Source organism: Ornithorhynchus anatinus, chromosome 5 (genome assembly GCF_004115215.2).
Source record: "Ornithorhynchus anatinus isolate Pmale09 chromosome 5, mOrnAna1.pri.v4, whole genome shotgun sequence".
NCBI lineage: Eukaryota > Metazoa > Chordata > Mammalia > Monotremata > Ornithorhynchidae > Ornithorhynchus > Ornithorhynchus anatinus.
In genome coordinates this window covers 49035694-49055105 of record NC_041732.1, presented here as the reverse complement: position 1 = coordinate 49055105, position 19412 = coordinate 49035694, and the positions used below count along the sequence as shown (strand labels likewise).

The following is a 19412-nucleotide window of genomic DNA, read 5'->3' as shown; positions in this document are numbered from 1 at the left end:
ATGGGGGACCTGATTATCTCGTGTCTACCACAGTGCTTAGTACAGTGCTTGACACACAGTAAGCGCTTAACAACAATATAATATTAATACATAATACAATTAATAATACAATTTTAATTAAAAAAGAAACTCTCACTAGGGCGGTGGTTCTTGAGTTCAAAGAGGGTACCGATGCTTACTACCATCTTTCGCCCTATTCCTAGGGCACGAACACAGATTTGGAGTACCGGGGAAAAGATCTGCAGGGAGCTAGATTACTGCCCCTTCTGGGCTGGCTGTTGACAGGCAAAAATCTGTAAATAAGGTCCCAAGACTCATAAAAGCTCTCTTTTCTTTTTATGGAATTTGTTAAGGGTTTACTCTGTGCCAAGCCCCATTATAAGTGCTGGAGTAGATACATGTTTATCAGGTTGGACACAGACTAAGAACCTCAAGTGGGACAGGGACTAAGAGGGATTAAATTCTAAATGTGTAAAATGGAAATTAAATCTGACTCCTTACTCAGACTGTGAGCCCCATGTGGGACAGAGACTGTGTCCAACCTGATAATCTTGTATCAACCCCAGCACTTGGTACAGTGATTGGGGTGGTAAGAAGTTAACAAGTACCCTAATTAATTAAAAGGGAGAATAAATACTTTGTCCCCATTTTCAGATGAGGCAATTGAGGTATAGAGAAATTTATTAATAATAATAATAATTATGGTATGTGTTAAGTGCTTACTATGTAGCAAGCACTGTTCTCAGCTCTGGGATAGATACAAGGTAATCAGGTTGTCCTACATGGGGCTCACAGCCTTAATCCCCATTTTACAGATGAGGGAACCGAGGCACACAGAAGTGAAGTGGCTTGCCCAAGGTCACACTGCAGACAAGTGGTGGAGCCGGGATTAGAACCCACATCCTCTGACTCCCAAGCCCGTTCTCTTTCCACTAAGCCACGCTGCTTCTCACACTAAGCCACGCTGCTTCTCATACTAAGCTACTCTGTTTCTCGTTGGGCAAGTTTAGTGACTTGCCCAAGGTCACACGGCAGGCAATTGGCAGCACAGGATAAGAACCAGGTCCCCGGACTATCAGGCCAGTGCTTTTTCCACCAGTCCAGCCTGCTTCTTGTGTTGGAGAGGCTAAAATGGATCATTCAGAATAGAAATGGCAGTTCAGGAAGAGGGAGGCTGAGGGACTGCACCAAAGAAACCACGGGAATTTGTCATTCATTCAATAGTATTTATTGAGCGCTTACTATGTGCAGAGCATTGTACTAAGCGCTTGGGATGAACAAGTCGGCAACAGATAGAGACAGTCCCTGCCGTTTGACGGGTTTACAGTCTAATCGGACCCGGAGGCCAGGCGCCTCCCACATCCCCCCCCAGACACTGGGCCAGCTCTGGGAGAGGGTATCTGTCCAGGGGTCTCCGTACACTCAACCTCCAAGCTCCCCTCCCCTATTAGGTGTCCCCCACGGGGAGGGTTCTGACTTGGGATTTAGGAAAGCAACCCTAGAGTCCACCCCAAATTAAATCAGCAAATCATTCCATCAATCAGTGGTATTTCTTGGGCACTTACCTCTTTCTAAATGGTATCTGTTCAGCTTTTAATGGTATTGGTTAAGCACTTACTCTGTGCCAGGCGCCGTACTAAGCGCTGGCGTAGATACGAGCTAATCACGTTGGGCGCAATCCCTGTCCCACGTGGGGCTCACGGTCCTAATCCCCATTTTAAAGATGAGGGTAACGAGGCACACAAAAGGGAAGTGACTTGCCCAAGGTCACACAGCAGCTTACTGTCTGCAGAGCACTGTCCTGAGTGCTTGGGAAAAGGCGGTGCAATTGAGACGGTAGAGGTGATCCCTGCCCTCAAGGAGCTTTCAGTCTAAAGGGGGAGACAGACAAATGTGGTGAGGACTTGAGGGTGAGGTGAATGAAGGTGACAGATCAAAGCGCAAGGGTGATGCGGAAGGGAAATGGAGTAATAATAATAATAATAATAATGTTGGTATTTGTTAAGCGCTTACTATCTGCAAAGCACTGTTCTAAGCGCTGGGGGGATACAAGGTGATCAGGTTGTCCCACGTGGGGCTCACAGTTTTAATCCCCATTTTTACAGATGAGGTAACTGAGGCACAGAGAAGTGAAGTGACTTGCCCAAAGTCACACAGCTGGCAAGCGGCGGAGCCGGGATTAGAACCCATGACCTCTGGCTGCCAAGCCCGGGCTCTTTCCACGGAGCCACGCCGCTTCGAGTAGTCAGGGAAGCCCTCCTGGAGGAGGTGTGATTATTAATTGAGCTTTGAAGGTGTGGAGAATGATCACCTATCGGTTATTCATTCAGTCAGTCGTATTTATTAAGCGCTATGTGCAAAGCGCTGTACTAAGCGCTTGGGAGAGTACAGTATAACAACAAAGAGACACATTCCTGCCCACAACGAGCTCACAGTCTAGAGGGGGAGGGAGTTCCATGCCAGAGGCAGGATATAGCTGAGGGGTTGGCGGGGATGTAGACAAGACTGATGTATTATGAGTAGGTTGGTGTTAGAGGAGTGAAGTGACCGTACTAGGCTGTGGCAGGAAATCGGGGAGACAAGATAGGAGAAGCAGCATGATGTAGTGGCTAGAGCTCAGGCCTGGGAGTCAGAAGGTCATGGGTTCTAATCCCGGCTCTGCCACTTGTCTGCTGTGTGACCTAGGGCAAGTCACTTCACTTCTCTGGGCCTCATTTACTCATCTGTAAAATGGGGATTGAGAATGTGAGCCGCACATGGCGCAGGGACTGTGTCCAGCCTGCTTCGCTTATATCCACCCCAACCATTAGAACAGTGACTGGCATGTAATAAGCGCTTAACAAATACCATGATTATTAATATTATTATAGGAGGGGACAAGGCGATTGAGTCCTTTAAAGCTAATGGTGTTGTGGAGGATGGGCAATCACTGAAGGTTCTTAAGGACTGGGGAAACATGGACTAAACTTTTTTTAAAAATCGATCCAGGTAGCAGAGTGAAGAATTGACTGGTGTGGGGAGAGACAGGAGACAAGGAGGATGTCATAATAATAACTTTGGTATTTGTTAAGCGCTTACTATGTGCAGAGCACTGTTCTAAGCTCTGGGGTAGATACAGGGTAATCAAGTTGTCCCACATGAGGCTCACAGTTAGTCCCCATTTTACAGATGAGGTAACTGAGGCACAGAGAAGTAAAATGACTAGCCCACAGTCACAGAGCTGACAAGTGGCAGAGCCGGGAGTCGAACCCATGACCTCTGACTCCGAAGCCCAGGCTCTAGTCAAGGTGGGACAGGGTAAAAAAAACCACCCATAATTTATTTTAATGTCTGTCTCCCCATTTAGAATGAAAGTTCCTTGAGGGCAGGGAACATGTCTCCCAATTCTGTTTTACTGTACTCTCCCAAGCACTTAGCACAGTGCTCTGCACAAAGTAAATGCTCGATATATACAAGTGATCGACCGATTGAGCTAAGATTATCTGGAGGCATCTTGGGAATAGAGGGAAGGGCAGATTTTAGTGATGCTGTGAAGGTAGAACTGACAGGATTTGGTGACAGATTGAATATGTGGGTTGAATGAGAGAGATGAGTGGAGGATAACGCCAAGGTTATGGGCTTGTGAGACTAGGAAGATGCCGGTGCTGTCTTCAGTGATGGAAAAGTCAGCGGGAGGACAGGACTTGGGTGGGAAGATGAGGAGTTCTGTTTTGGATGTGTTAAGTTGAGGTGTAGGTGGGATATCCAAGGAGAGATGTCCTGAAGACAGGAGGAAATACATGACTGCAGCGAAGGAGAAAGATCAAGACTGGAGATGTAGATTTGGGAATGATCCGTGAACAGATGATAGTTGAAGCCACGGGAGCCAACGAGTTCTCCAGGGGGAGTGGGTGTAGATGGAGAACAAAGAGGACTAAGAACGGAGCCTTGAACGACTCCCACAGTTAAGGGGTGGGAGGCAGAGGAGGATCCTCGATAGAAGCAGCATGGCTTAGCGGATAGGACACGGGCCCGGAAGTCAGAACGACCTGGGTTCTAATCCCGGCTCCGCCGCGTGTCTGTTGTGTGACCTTGGGCAAGTCGCTTCACTTCTCTGGGCCTCAGTTACTTCATCTGTATAATGGGGAATAAGACTGTGACCCCATGTGGGACAGGGACCGTGTCCAACCTGATTAACTTGTATCTATCCCAGATTTTAGAAGAGTGATCGGCACATAGTAAGTACTTAACAAGTACTATAATTATTAGTAGTAGTAGCAGTAAGGCGTTTCTGTTTGAGGCAGGGCTAGATGGGCATCTATTAGAAGGTTTTATGGAGCGGGGAGACGTAGACTGACTTTTTTTAAGAAAATGATCCCGGCAGCAGAGTGAAGTATGGGCTGGATTGAGGAGAGACAGGCGGCAGGGAGGTCAACGAGGAGGCCGATGCGGTGGCAAAGAGGGCCACTGATTGACCACCGTAGGCCTGGCTCAGGCTCCAGGTCATCTCCGGCCACATGGCCCACCGTTGGGGTTAGCCGCAAAGTTCATTCTGTATGCCAGGTGCGGCCTACGGTGACGTCATCCGAATGCCAGACGACCCAAGTGGGTGATCAAAACGTTACATGGATGGAACAAGGAGACCTTTTCCCTTGGCTGGGGCTGAGGTTCTACCTTTGGCAACTGTTCAAAATGTATTTTTCCAGGGATCCTTGGTAACCAGCAGAGCACTGTCTCTGGGCATGATTGTTAACAAAATGTTTGGCTTTAGCTTCTGCATGGCTGATTCAAAGACACGGCAGGCATCCTGGGGCCTGTATCGAATTGCCTTTCTCTTTCGGGTAGGACTTATGTAAACTTTAAAGCAGGCCCATTTCAAAGCAATACCAATTTAAAACATTCATTTGAGAACTAAAAACCTGATGCAAATTTGGCCATTATTATAACATACATTGGCTTACCCTTCCTTACACTACGGTATCATTGTTATTAGGTTTTTACTTTTTTAATTAATAAATTGAGAAAAAACTCCTTTTAAAATCTGGGCAAACGGACTCATGAACTGGGGACCTTCATGGGTATTGGTAGAATCAGAAGAGATGCTGTTATGATATTTTTAAAATGACAATATTGAAAAGAAGTGTATCCTTTCGGGCATTCTCTCTGCCCCAGGGATGACAAAGAATTGCGGCCCGAAGCAGCCCTGCATCCCTGCACCGTGTAGAGTTTGTGCATCAAACACGCCCATCCTGTAGCTGGTAAACTGGAAATCTAATTCAAAATCAACTTCAGTTAAGTGTCTGTGTATTGTTATACTGTACTCTCCCAAGCGCTCAGTATAGTGTTTTGCACACAGTAAGCACTCAATAAATGCGACTTAATGAACGAATGAATATGTTGGATTCGGCTTTGAAATAACAATAAGAAACCCTCTCCCCCCTCCGCTCCTGTCTACGAGGCTTTTGAAAAATGTTTCTTTTAGTATGAATCAAAGTCAGAGTAAAAATGTAAGCATTGAAAACTTCCCTTCCGTTTATCCTTAGACTCCCCTAAAACATCCAGCGCTGTGAGTCAAATCTACAAATATGTACTTCTGGACAATCAAAGATGACTTTGGGAGGCAAGGGGTAGGCGAAGATCAATCAACCAAATGCATTTATCGAGCGCTTGCCAGGTGCAGAGCACTGTACTGAACGCTTGGGAGAGTACACTATAACAGAGTTGGTAGACACATCCCCTGCCCACAGCGAGCTTTCGGTAGAGCTATGGCTAGGGTTGCTCCAGGTCTCTAGCCCACGGAGTTGCCCATAATGGGCTACTTTCTTCTCTGGCTCACAGCCAATCAGTGCCACCCTGGGCTCACTGAAGAAAAAGGACGCAATCGATCGAGAAGACATATCGAGCATTTATTCTGCACAGAGCACTGTACTAAGGGCTTGGCAGAGTACAACAGGGTCAGTAGACAAGATCCCCACCCTCAAGGAGCTTACAATCTAGCCGGCGGCAGGGTAAATGCAGCCGTGGTGGGGAGGGGTCTGACCAACCAGTCCCCTGCTTCTCCCCCTCCCCTGTCAACAGTTCCAGATGGAGAACCGTGGCTTACCTCAGAGGTGCCTCAGGGGAAGGAATGACAGGTCAGAAGGAAAGAATGTGGTATTACTAATACTACCACTAATAATAATAACTGTGGTATTTATTAAGCATTTACTACGTGCCAGGCACTGTACTAAGGACTGGGGCGGATACAAGCAAACCAGGTTGGACACAGTCCCTGTCCCATGCGGGGCTCCCAGTCTTAATCCCCATTTTACAGATGAGGTAGCTGAGACACAGGGAAGCGAAGTGACTTGCCCAAGGACAAACAGCAGACAGGTGGTGAAGCTAGGATCAGGACCGGGGTCCTTCTGACTCTCAGGCCTCAACTCTATCCACCAGGCCACACTCACCACTCAGGGCCCTGTGGGCGTTCGGTAAATATTTTTGACCAGCTGATTGACTTTCCCCTGCTCACCGACTTATTTTAACTCAAAGGTTTGGATTCCCAGTGATCCTCACTACCTCTGAATTCAAGGAAGTCTGCCTACTCCTAAGAAGAGAACAGTCTGGGGGCTTCATTCCACCCTTATCACAGGGTGGGATCCTCCTCTAGATCCCACCCACCCCGAGGTTTTCCTCGTGTACCTACCAAGCTGTCGTCCGCCTTCAGATGAACCTTTTTCATCAGGGAGCGGGTGAGGTGGTTGCACAGTGAGACAATACTGAATGAGAGCTGGGAGCAATGAGAAGAGAAACCGTGAGCACAGATTCCCACAGGCACCCAGAGATCCCCTCCCCAGCACGGGTCACCCACCAGCCTACGTACCTTCCATCGCCTCCGGACATACTGTTTTTTGAAGTTTTCCAAGTTGACGACGGACTCTCTGCGTACCATGGCCTGCTTAGTATCCACTGGCTGAAAGACAAGAGAGGCCACGGTCGGCGCTGGGCTCCTGTCAGGGCCACTGCAGGCAAGGAATAACACAGCCTATTCTGCGGGCAAATGGGACCAATTTAAAATGGCCATCTCCGGGCCCTCGCGGGCGGGGCTGCAGCCATCTCCCCCACCCCCACTCCAAAACACTCATACAGCTGAGCCGTATAACACTCCTATAGCTGAGCTGAGATCCAGCAGGCTCCAGTCTGCTTCCAGAACTGTGCTAGGGTCAACCTGACTTTGAATTTCACAACTGCATCTATTGGTTACATGAACCTCGACTCTGCAGGGAGCTCAGATGATGCGGCTACGTATCAGCTTCCATGGGATGTGATAGGAAACCTGGCGAGATTTCTGCCAGGATCACTGGCAACCACACTGTACTTGGGGTCAGTTCTTGGTTTTGTTTTTTGCTTAAATGGTACTTGTTAAGTGCTTACTGTGTGCCAAGAACTGTACTAAGCACTAAGGTAGATACAAGATAATCAGGTTGGACAGGGTCCTTGTCTCACAAGGGACTCAAAGTCTAAGTCAGAGGGAAGAGATAGAACCCCCATTTTTCAGATGAGGAAACTGAGGCACGGAGAAGTAAAAGGACATGCCCAGGTCACACAACAGGCAAATGGCAGAGCCGGAATTAGAGCCCAGGTCCTCTGACTCCTAAATTTGCCCTCTTTTCACTAGGTCACAGCACTTCCCAAAATTAAACCTACTGGCTACAAAAAGCCTCAATCATTCTTTCAGACTGAAAATACTCAGAAATACAGAGTCTGCACCTGGAGAATTTAGGGCATGATTCGCTGGCTTCAAGGACTCTTTCGAGCAAAAATACCCTGCTTCTGAGGGGGTGCTTTCGTAACAGACTAAGGGCTTAATTTTGGATACTGCCCATCAGGCAGACAATCACGTTAGAGCACGGGTGGGTAATTCTTTGGGCTGGAGGCCCATGGCTAGTTTGTGTAACTGAGGGCCATATAAATTAAATATAGATAAAATTTTTATCTATATTGTAGCATTTATTGTTTAAAGAGTCCTTCATGCCCATTCCTTGCAGATTTATGCCACTTGTAAACATGCTAATACACTTGATTCGGGTTTTATGTCCGGTGGTGACATGGATGTAGCGGGACGGTTTGGAATTGTAGACTGTTGTGATAGGGTGTGGGAGATATTTAGACCACGGCACGGATCCCTGATGTTGGGATGTAAGTTTGGTGTGGGCAGGGAATGTGTCTGCTCATTGTTATATTCTACTCTCCCAAGAATTTAGTACAGTGCTCTGTACACGGTAAGCACTTAATAAATAACTGAATGAATGAGTTGTTTGTTGTTCTAATAGATCAGTGGTAATTTTAGTCATACTTGAGCTGTTTCTATGATAAAGCATTATTTTATTTTAAAATGGGTCAGTGGGTATTCATTGTTCATTTAGGATGTCCATCTCATTTCAAATAACTGCACCAGTATGCCAGTATCAAACATATGCCAGTATCAAATATGATATTTTCCATCATCTTTATGAAAGTACATGTAATTAACTTGGGTGATTGTAGGGTTTCCCCATTTAGACTGTAAGTTCACTGTGGGCAGGAAATGTCTACCACTGCTGTCATATTGTACTCTCCTGAGCACTTAGTAAAGTGCTCTGCACACACTAAGTGCTCAATAAATGCAATTGATTGACTGATTTACTTTTGCTAGGGATAGCGGTAAACTGGGGCGGGTCAACGGGAGGCCTAGATGGGGTCCCCATCTTGGGCTGAATTTTGCCCCAGGCCTGGAGGCGGCTCTGTAAGTCACACTACCGTACGCCCAGCTTATTCCTTGAGAAACACACGACCCCTTCACGCTTTTATAACTGACCAAATAAGAGGCTGTGGGGAAGAAGTGAAGAGGAAGGAACAGGATGGAAGAACAATGCTTCATTAGGATAAATGAGGCAGGGGTCAAAATGCCTGGGGAATATCCAGGCTGTGATGTTCCAGAACATGGTTAGGTGTAGGGAAGTGAGAGCGGGGCAGATAGACGGATACAGAGAGAGGAAGTGAGAGAGGGAGAGATGGAGGAAGAGAGAGGGCCAAGGTCCCCTTCATGATTGTCGGTGATTAAGACAAAAGGAGCTGATTCTCAGGTATCTTTTTTTTCCAGGTGATGGAAGTCCAAGGTTTGTTAACTGAAGGTTCCCGTGGTTCGAGTCCCCCTGCTTCTTTTGAGGGGAGAACAGATTAGACGTCTGTTGCAGGAGGAGACTGGGCTGCACTGTACTTTCCAAACGCTTAGTGCAGTGCCCTGCATGCAGTAAGCGCTCAATAAATACGCTTGAATGAATAATAAGGAACCAGTGACCCCAGCAGAAAGATGCCACCAGTTTCAACTGGGAACCAGTACCCACTCCCCTCTTCCCCAACCAAATCCTCCCAGGCCTGGACTCCGTCAAAATCCATTTTAATCCCGAGGGAGGGGTGACGGCATCAATCACCCCCCTGGAGCAGACAAGCCACGTCTCCTGGTCCCAGTTTACATACACTGTGCGGTCCCAGCGACACGAGGGGTCCGGATGGCCGCTGTGGCGGGATTCATCCTTCAGCTGCCAGCCGAGGAAGAGGAGGAAGAAGAGGAGGATGGAAGCGAACACCGGAGCAGGGGCAGCCGGAGGGCGGACCGGGGAGAAAGGGAAGCAAGCACGTGGAGCCAGGCTTAGGGGGAAGCGCAAATACAAAGGTTAGGAAAGAAAAGGAGCAGGGGTCAGAGAGACATAACCAGATATGTGCTTATTGGCTTGAGGAAGGGCAAAGACATAGGCAGGAATCTTTTGGAAGGCAAACAAGATTTAAAAAGAAAAAGAAACCGGGCCATAATTAGTTCTAAGCACATTCTGAGGGCGAGTGTTCTTTTGGCTGGGGAGAGGGAGAATTTTTCAGAAATGGCAAATTGTCACATTGACCCCATTGTCCTAATTGAGACCCAAACTCGCCCTCTGTTGCCACGCTCCAGTGCTGTGGGAGCCTCTATCAATATGACTCCCGACTTTGGACACAACTCCGATGATTTCAGGCTTTCAAACGAACAGCAGCCACAGTTGATGACCCCACTGCCCCTTCGCGCCCCATCACTACATCACCATCGGATAATGATGATGGGGGTAAATTAGCAACAGGTTTGATTTTGGCTCACTCTTCTACCTCTTAGGAAAATAGCCAGGAAATAAAAGTCAAAGTCAGGATGACGTTCAGGGCTTAAACCTGGCAGGATCTCAGATTGCACCTGTACCGGGGGCATGGAAGGAGAGAGAGGTAAGGGCCCTCCCCACCGTTAGCTGGGGACAGGGAGGGTAATGTAATAGGCAAGGAGGAAGGTAGGCATTACTCTTACCTCTTTTGTTAAAGTCTGGCAGGAGAAGAAATCAAAAAGAGAAGACAAACCACTGACTCACCTGAGGAAGAAAACCTTTATTGCAGGAAGGAAAATAAGGAAACCAATAAAGAGAGAGGAGGAGAAAAAGAAGTAGCCAGGAGGAGTATGAGGGAGGGATGGTAAGGTTTCACGAGTTTGGATTAACTCTCTCTCTCTTCCACTGCCCAGGTCCTTACCAGTACAGAGTCAGAGAGGATGTTGAGGCTTCCAGGAGCAAATAGGAAACCTCTATGGCAAAGGGTAATTTGTCAGAGAGTAGCTTGTCATTTTCTATTCATGTTTTTGCATTTCTGGGCACTGAACCACTCGGTTAACAGAGGATTGGAAATTCCAATATATCTATTGTAAAAAGGAGAAAGGAGCGTCTCATGACTGGCAGAGTAATAATAATTATGGCAATTGTGTTAAGTAAGCACTGATCTAAGCACTGGGGTAGATACCCATTAATTAGGTCGGACGGAGTCCCCGGACCCACTGTGGGCAGATCACTCGGGAGAGTTAACTACAAAACAGTTTGTAGACATGCTCTAGAGGAGGGAGGCTTAAGCACGAGAGACAGAGCCATTCACTGATGTTGATAAATGGGGACTGCCGAATGAATTTTAAGGAGTGATCTATATGCCATCCACAGCATCAGAATTCTAAGAGGAGAGGATGGGCTCCATAAATCTGACTCTGTGGTCTTTTCCAATCAATTGTCTCCTGTTGCTAAGTGCTGCCTTTGTACGTAAGCCTAAAAGTCAGAGATTTGAATAATGAAATCTTCTTCCCAGAAATGGTGTTAACAGTTGCCTCTTCTGTTCCTAGATGATTGTGCTCTCTTCTAGTCAGGGCAGTAGTTGAACCTCTTTTTCTTAATGATACTTGTCAAGTGTTTACCATGTCCAAGGCACCGTACTAAGCACTGGGTAGATACGACCAATCCAGGTTGGACACAGTCCATGTCCCTCGTGGGGCTCACAGCCTTAATCCCCATGTTACAGATGAAGTAACTGAGATCCAGAAAAGTGAAGTGACTTCCCCAAGGTCACGCAGCGGACAAGTGGTAGAGCTAGAATCGGAACCCAGGCCTCCCGACTCCCAGCCCCATTCTCTTTCCAGTAGGCCACCCTGCGTCTCTGGACCGCTTGGACCTTACTATGCTTCCCGCTAGAAGGGGAGGGTTGTTTTTCTGTTTTAACCTTCTTTCTGCCTGTGCCTCAATGTTGAAAATAGGAGCACTCTCTGGCCCTGGCATCCTCTACATATTTTTCTACTTTTCTATCCCCTTCCTCTCTCTGGCTTTCTCCTTCCTCACTGGCACTTCCACTAGAGGTCAGGATTAGAAGGCAGAAAATGTGAAACTCAAATGGGTCCACTGTGTCTCTGTGGCGGCTCTTCTGAAGGGCGGTTAGAGGAAGACATAAAATTCGGTGGCTCCGCTGGCTTTTTAAATTGCCTGGGGATTTTATTTATTCTTGCTCAACTTCCTCTCTAGGGACCAACCATCTCATTTCTATCAAAAACCGGATCCTTGAGACACCATCCCTAGCATGTACATTTTCCCCGCCTGTCTTGGCACCCTGAAAGTGAGAAGGTTGGGAGGATGTGCGGAGCTCAAATCACTGGCAAATACTAATCTGAAAGACTGGCAATGAGAGAATGAATAGGCATATTTAAAAAATCAAGAGTTATTAGAATCTGATTTTAACTCAGTGAAATGTATGAAAGAAAATAAAGTTCCAAGCAGTTCAGAACAACACAGTGGCCAAGAAAGCATACTCCAAACAAGACCAAAGCGGTAACTAAACCGTCAACGCTTGTTCAAATGTTTGGCTTGTTTAGTCACATATCATGGGCTGGTTGGGCTTTAAAACCCACTTATGGAGAAATCCCTCATGTTATGTGTTGGCACGTAGGAGCCCTTTTGGAATGTGTACCTTATTTAAATAATTCATAATTTAGTAAATCAGAGAAATGCCATTTTACCATTTTGGTGATTTAGGTCTCTTTTGCTAGCAAGCCCAGAGCATAAGCCACTGACTAAAGGCTCCCGTCATTCTGGGACTGAACCTCCAATCTGTATTGAGAATGCTCCAGTAACATCACTATCAATGGCATTTAGTGAGCACTTACGGTGTGCGGAGCACTGTACTGAACACTTGTACGAGTACAATACAACAGAGTTGGAGACACGGTCTCTTTCCCACAACCAGCTTACAGCACAGACGTGCACGTCCAAGGGGTTAAGTGCTAAAAGAGCGGCTGGAGCTCAATGCACTTGAGAAGCACCGTGGCCTAGTGGATAGAGCACGGGCCTGGAAATCAGAAGGACCTGGGTTCTAGACCTGCCTCCACCACTTGTCTGCTGCATGACCTTGGGCAAGTCGCTTCACTTCTCTGTGCCTCAGTTACCTCATCTGTAAGATGGGGATGAAGACTGTGAGCCCCATGTCGGATTCGGACTATGTCCAACCCACCTTGATTAGCTTGTATCTACCCCAGTACTTAGAACAGTGCCTGGCACATAGTAAGTGCTTGAAAAATGCCATTTTAAAAAAAAGTGCAAGTTACGCTGACCAGTTTCACATTTGAGTGGCCCTCGTACTGGGGCCTTTATATCTTTTCTACAAATTGGCTGGGACAGCTTCAAACACCTGGGAATGTCCTAGCTAAACTGGGATCCAGCTCTTAGAGCAGCGCCTAGCACATAGAAAGCACTTAACAAATACTGTAATTATTAATTAGTATTTTTAGGTATGGTCAGCCTTCCCCTCCATCCTCAGATTCTACGGAGCGAACAGCACCGACAGGCTATAGGGGGAAGGCCTATTGTTCTCAAGGGTGTGAGCATTGGAGCTCGATTTCCAGAGCATTAATTCCAGAAAGCTTCCTCTCTGTTAAACCACACCTTTCACCTCCAGAGACAACCCCTTCTTTTCAACTCACTGTCATTGTTATCCCTATACTCTGATGGAAATATCCCTGATTTCCCTCTCCTATTATTCCCCCACGTCTTCTGACAGGCCCAGCACTCCCTAAATTCCCCCAAAAGGTTATCTTCGGGCACTTCTTTCCTGACTGCGCTGTACAACTTAATTACGTTTGGCGGGACGGGGGGAGCCTCAAGCTGTTCTTAAACTTAACTCCCTTCCTTCCTTTTCCCTTCTGTAACCCGTCTTACACTTCCCTTCCCTTCCCCCTCCCCGACCCTTGCTCCACATAGTTCCTTGAAAAACTCAATCCCAAAACGGAAACACTGGTGTTCATCACTGAGGGTTTGATTTGCTGGAGCATCCGACTGTAAAAATAGATCACATAGATCTCGGGCCTGGGAGTCAGAAGGACACGGGTTCTAATACCGGATCCACCACTTGTCTGATGTCTGGCCTTGGGCAAGTCACTTCATTTCTCTACGTCTCAGTTACTCATCTATAAAATGGGGACTGAGACTGTGAGCCCCATGTGGGACAGAGACTGTGTCCAACACAATTTGCTTGTATCCACCCCAGGGCACAGTAGGATGCCTGGCACATAGTAATAATAATGGTGGTATTTGTTAAGCGCTTACTATGTGCAAAGCACTGTTCTAAGCGCTGGGGGGGATTCAGGGTGATCAGATTGTCCCACGTGGGGCTCACAGTTTTAATCCCCATTTTACAGATGAGGTCACTGAGGCCCAGAGAAGTGAAGTGACTCGCCCACAGTCACACATTTAATAACCACAATTATTATTATTCCATGTTTCACCGGGTGTGACGTTGGAACTTCCATGTCAAGTTGTTACAACTGCAATAAATCACTCTAAAGCAGAAATTCTGTGCTTTTTTCTGCTACCCCTGTTCTTCTAACTTCCCTGCCCAATCTGACCTGGAGTAGACTCTCAGGCTGCTTCCCTCCCCACTCTGGATCTGACAGTCTTCCAGTCCTTGTCCCATAAAAAGAGACCTTTTATCTAAAGAAATCCCTGGTGTCCTTTTGTGTGTCTACTTTCTCTTCTAGCTCCTCCTTCTCCTTACCGCTCAGGGTGGCTACTATTTATAGTATTTATGAGCCCTTGCAAAAAGGGCACTTTTTATGGTATTTGTTAAATGTTTACCAGGTTCCAGGCACTGCACTAACTGCTGGGAAAGATACAAGCTAATCGGGTAGGACACAGTCCATGTCCCACATGGGGCGACTAGTCTTAATCCCCATTTTGGAGATGAGATAACCGAGGCATAGACAAGTCAAGTGATTTGCCCAAAGTCACAGAGCAGAGAAATGGTGAACCGGAACGAGGACCTAGGTCTTTCTGACTCCCAGGCCGGTGCTCTACCCACTAGACCGCACTGCTTCTCATTTGCCAGCTGACCAAATTCAATGGCCTGGCCAACACAGTGCTGTCCATTGTAATTAGCGCTGGTTTATCGTTACCAACTTCTTTTCTCTTCCTCTCCAAGCAACGATTATCTGGTTTATGCCTCTCTAAGAAATAAGGACTCATGATTTTGGTTTTCTTCTGAGCTCAATAAATGAAGACCTACGGATGATTAGCATACTTGCATTGCAGTTCTGTGTCAATGAGGAATCGGTTTTTTTTAAAAGGCTTAAAATAGCATTTTCACACAAAGCAGATCTCTGAATCAGCAATTCTTAGATGTAGAAGACTTCAGAAATTCCAGAAAAGACAAGGAACCATTACTCTTCCTAGTTTCCTTAACCCTGAAGAATGAGTTATTAAGAGGAATAAGGGAGGCTGTGAATGGGGGAGTTTCAGAGGCACCATTCTGAAAATTCACGCCGGCCACCTTTAACCCAAGGATGCTTTGGCTGGACATTCTGCCTCAATAAAAGTCACCGGACATGACCCGTCCAACCTACCAAGAACCAGCTTGCCTTATGGAAGAGAGCATGGGCCTGGGAGTCAGAAGGACCTGGGTTCTAATCCCAGCTCTGCCACAAGTCTCTTGGGTGACTTTGGGTAAGTCATTTCGCTTCTCTGGGCCTCGGTTAGCTCATCTGTAAAATGGGGATAAGACTTGGAGCCCCCATGGGGCAGGAACTATGTCCAACCTGATTAACTTGTATTTACCCCTGTGCTTAGAACAGTGCTTGGCACATAGAAAGTGCTTAACAAGTACCATTATTATAATTATTATTACACCATCACTTCCACCAGGGAAGTCCGCCCAGGGGTCCTGTACCAATATTCCAGCTCCTCTTTCTGCTGCATCTCCTCTTGCGTGGCAGGGAAACAAACTAAGGAAGGCAGCACCTCTCACCATTCTGACCTCTTCTCTGCATTCCTACCTGATCTAACATAACGCTGCACAGGGGCCTGCTTTAACACTGACCAAGAGTTCCACTGCTTCTAGTTCAGAAGCTGTGAAATGGTACCGAGAACACAGTTGTCGGGTTCTTCTGCAAACTCCGCTCTCTGCTCCCTGCCCTTCAAGGTCATAGGTATAGGCCTCCATCAGCTAGCCAAGGACTGAATGCTACCAGCCACCTAGGCAGGAGAGTGGGTCAGGCAAGAGAAAATATGCCTATACTATGAAAAGCATGAAAAAGCATGAAAAAGCATGAAAATATGTTTTCAGGCAATCGTGCAGCCTCTTTTCGGACTTTCCCTAGGGGTCGCATTCAAGTTAAAGTCACCAGGAGCTGAGTACTATTTTTTTATGGTATTTGTCGAAGCACTTAGAGAAGCAGCGTGGCTCAGTGGAAAGAGCACGGGCTTTGGAGTCAGAGGTCATGGGTTCGAATCCCGGCTCGGCCACTTGTCAGCTGTGTGACTTTGGGCAAGTCACTTAACTTCTCGGTGCCTCAGTTCCCCTCATCTGTAAAATGGGGATTAAGACTGTGAGCCCCACGTGGGACAACCTGATTCCCTTGTGTCTACCCCAGCGCTTAGAACAGTGCTCGGCACATAGTAAGCGCTTAACAAATACCAACAAATACCAACACTTATTATGTGCCAGACACTATATTAAGCACAAGCTAATTTGGTTGGACAGAGTCCATGTCCCATGGGGGGCTCACAGTCTTAATCCCCATTTACGGATGAGGGAACTAAGGCATTGAGAAGTTAAGTGACTTGGCCAAGGTCAACATAGCAGATGAGTGGCAGAGCCGGGATTAGAACTCAGGTCCTTCTGCCTCCCGGGCCCATGCTCTAAGCCCCGCTACTTTTCCCTTTTCCGATGGTGCCATAAAAACTCTCTTATGGGGAATTAAACATTTAAAACAGGAAAGGGTAACCAAATGAGACGGTGCTCCCATTTAAGAAACAATTCCACCCACTTCCACTCCTCCCAAATCTAAGGTTGCTATTTTCAATTTTGAAAACAGCCCTGGTTAAAAAAAGGTTCTGTCAGGACTTCTTTCCCCGGGGAGGCCAGGCTCAAGTGTGGAGCTGCAGGTCTATTGACATTAATGGACATTAATGGACAGTATATTTGCCTAGAGTCTTTGGCCATCTCACTCCTCCATGAGCTGTTAGAAGACCACATCATTTCTTTTCAGTTCCTGATTAAACCTCACTAACAGAACTCCCAGGTATTGCATTCGAACCAGGGAGGGCTTCTATAAGTGACCAGTCATAAACTAGGACAGAGAGATCAAGAATGATCCCATAGCTGACATTAGACGAGACCATTTTGGACCTTAAAATAAGCGCTTACTTATTTTCGAGAGTGGGTCACCAGAAGTATAAATTCTCCGAAATCCTATGAAAACTGGGGGAGGAGGGGAATGCCTGCAGGCTTGACGTTCAGAGACCTCTTTTCTCCCACATTTCCTAAGCTTGGTTTTTGGACCAGGGACAAGTCTGGAGCCACTGGAAAGTGAGAGGAAGCATACTGCCTCATTAAGACTTCTATTATTATTATTATTATTATTATTATTATTAACAATTGTTAAGCACTTACTAAGTGCCAAGCACCGTTCTAAGCCCTGGGGTAGATACAAGTTAATCAGAACCCACACAGAACTTACAGTCTAAATAGGAGGGAGAAAAGGTACTGAATTTCCATTTTGCAGATGAAGGAACTGAGGCTCAGAGAAGTTGTGACTTGCCCTAGGTCACACAGCAGGCAAGTCTCAGAGCCACTTAATAAGACCAGATCACTACAGTCCGGAAACCAACTGGTGGAAAAAGGTTCTTCAGAGAAAATACATCTCCCAAGGCTACCTACACACCCAGGGAACATTCACATGGAGATGTTCACTTATAGCAGGATGTGACCCTCGCTTTTGGGGTGAACAGAGAGGCCCTGTGCCACAGATTCCTAGGTAGATACCGCCCTTCCTCTAAAATGATGGATATTCACTCACTATAAACATCTATTTCTTTCCATTGTGTCAGGAGCTCTAGGCAGGCGCAGGTCATCAGTGACATCTGATTAAGATCATGACCTCAAGTGGCTTCCCAAGTCCCCTCCTGGCTCTTAGAGTATCCATGTAGGTACGTTTCTGGGGGGCCTCTCATCTCTAATCAATTAGGCACGGGGCTGGCTTCATAACGCCTTCGGGAAACAAGCTGCTTCTTGGGCAAGTGGAACAACACTGAAAAATGCTGTCTCCCCGGCGGGAGGAGGGATGGTTTGCATAACCCGGTAGCACCAGGGCAATTTGGCTCCAACAATGGGCGGGGGAACCAGACTGAAATGAGAAGCCGGAACCATCTCTTTCTGCCGCATCAGGATACGGTCAGCTGAAAACACGCCACAGCAAACGTCGAGGCCAGATTATTGACTGGAGTCTGCACCATGGAGCTTTAAGCCTGCAAGGAATTCTTGACCTAGCGATCTATTAAACAGCTCCATTAGTGATTCATTAGCGTCTTTGCTGAGGACTGAGTCACAGTTTCCACCGCCGCAGCCTCCGTCCCTGCCCTCCAGCTGGAAACTGCTCATCAGATCCTGGATCCACCCGAGGTGGTCGGCCAGCTCCCGTCCCAGGGACTCATACCGAGACCCGAGATGAACGTATTTGTCCGAGACGCTCCCGAGGCGAGACCCGATGCCGTGGATGTCATCCCGCAGGTGCTTCTTCTTGGACTCGACTTTTCGGTGCTCGTATCTGAGCCGGGAAAGGTCGCGCCGCACATTTTCATTCTCTTCTTTGTACCACGTTTCCTTGTCGTTGTAGATGGACACCAGGGCATCGACATCGGCCTGTAAGGCACCGCGGGACTCCACTAGGGCGCTGAATCCGCGTTCCGCCTGAGCAATGTCCTCCACCGCACGGGCAAACCGCTCGAAGTTGATGTAGGTGTTGTTGGGGGGCATGCTGGAGTGGCACTTGAGAGTGTATTCCCTCAGGCGCTTGGTCTTGAACTGTGCAGGCCGGGCGGCTCTAGAGTCAGGGATTTTGGTTTCTCCTCCCAACTAGTGAGTTTTCGGACAGAAGAACCGAGCGTTACCCACCGCGGAGGTAGAAGAACATCTCTCCGAACGCCACGGAAAGGACCGAGGACGCACGCTCCTTCTCCACAAGGTGGCATTCCCTGCATGCACCAGACTATGCAAGTCAGGGAGGTGGACAAGCATTGAGCATGCCTCGTAGATGAATGGAAAGGGAAAGGAAGAGAGAGGGAGAGAGAGAGAAAGAGGGGCGGGGAAGAGGAAGGAAGGAAGAAATTAAGAAAAAGAAATGAAGGAAAAGAGGGGTGCTCCTTTCGGGGGTGACCACAGTTAGTAAACTCAAAAGTAACAACTCAAAAAAGAACCTCGGAAAGGCCTTTCAAACGTTCAGTGCTACACAAGAGAAACCTGGGGTTTGGCCACCCTAAGTGGACGTGCAAATATTAGCAAACTTGATTTTCAAGGAGTCATCCGTTCAGACAAGCAAGCCGCAACCAGCATCACCCAAGAAACATTCAAGGGCCCAGGCAGTGAAGGTAACTCCTCCAAGGAAGGATCATCATAGGGAGCTCTGGCACATTTAGTACCACCGTCCCAACTCCAACTCTGGGAAGTGTCACATAGAGATCCCGGGTGGGCACATGCCCATGCAAACAAGACCACAAGCAGCATGCTGTGCTGGGAGCAGGTTCGGGAACCTGGCCCCACTAAAAGTTTCA

The 19412-nt window shown here is 47.4% G+C and overlaps 1 protein-coding gene across 1 annotated transcript in view; it reads right to left on the bottom strand.

Annotated features, from left to right (window-relative positions):
* DAPK2 (death associated protein kinase 2) overlaps nucleotides 1-19412 on the bottom strand; it is a gene marked incomplete at its 5' end in the record, with an annotated part of 127318 nt that overhangs the window by 5550 nt on the left and 102356 nt on the right. Inside the window, 2 exons of the mRNA XM_029065940.2 lie at nucleotides 6665-6748; nucleotides 6842-6931. Coding sequence (XP_028921773.2) covers nucleotides 6665-6748; nucleotides 6842-6931 — 174 coding nt within the window. The remainder of the gene's footprint in view (nucleotides 1-6664; nucleotides 6749-6841; nucleotides 6932-19412) is intronic.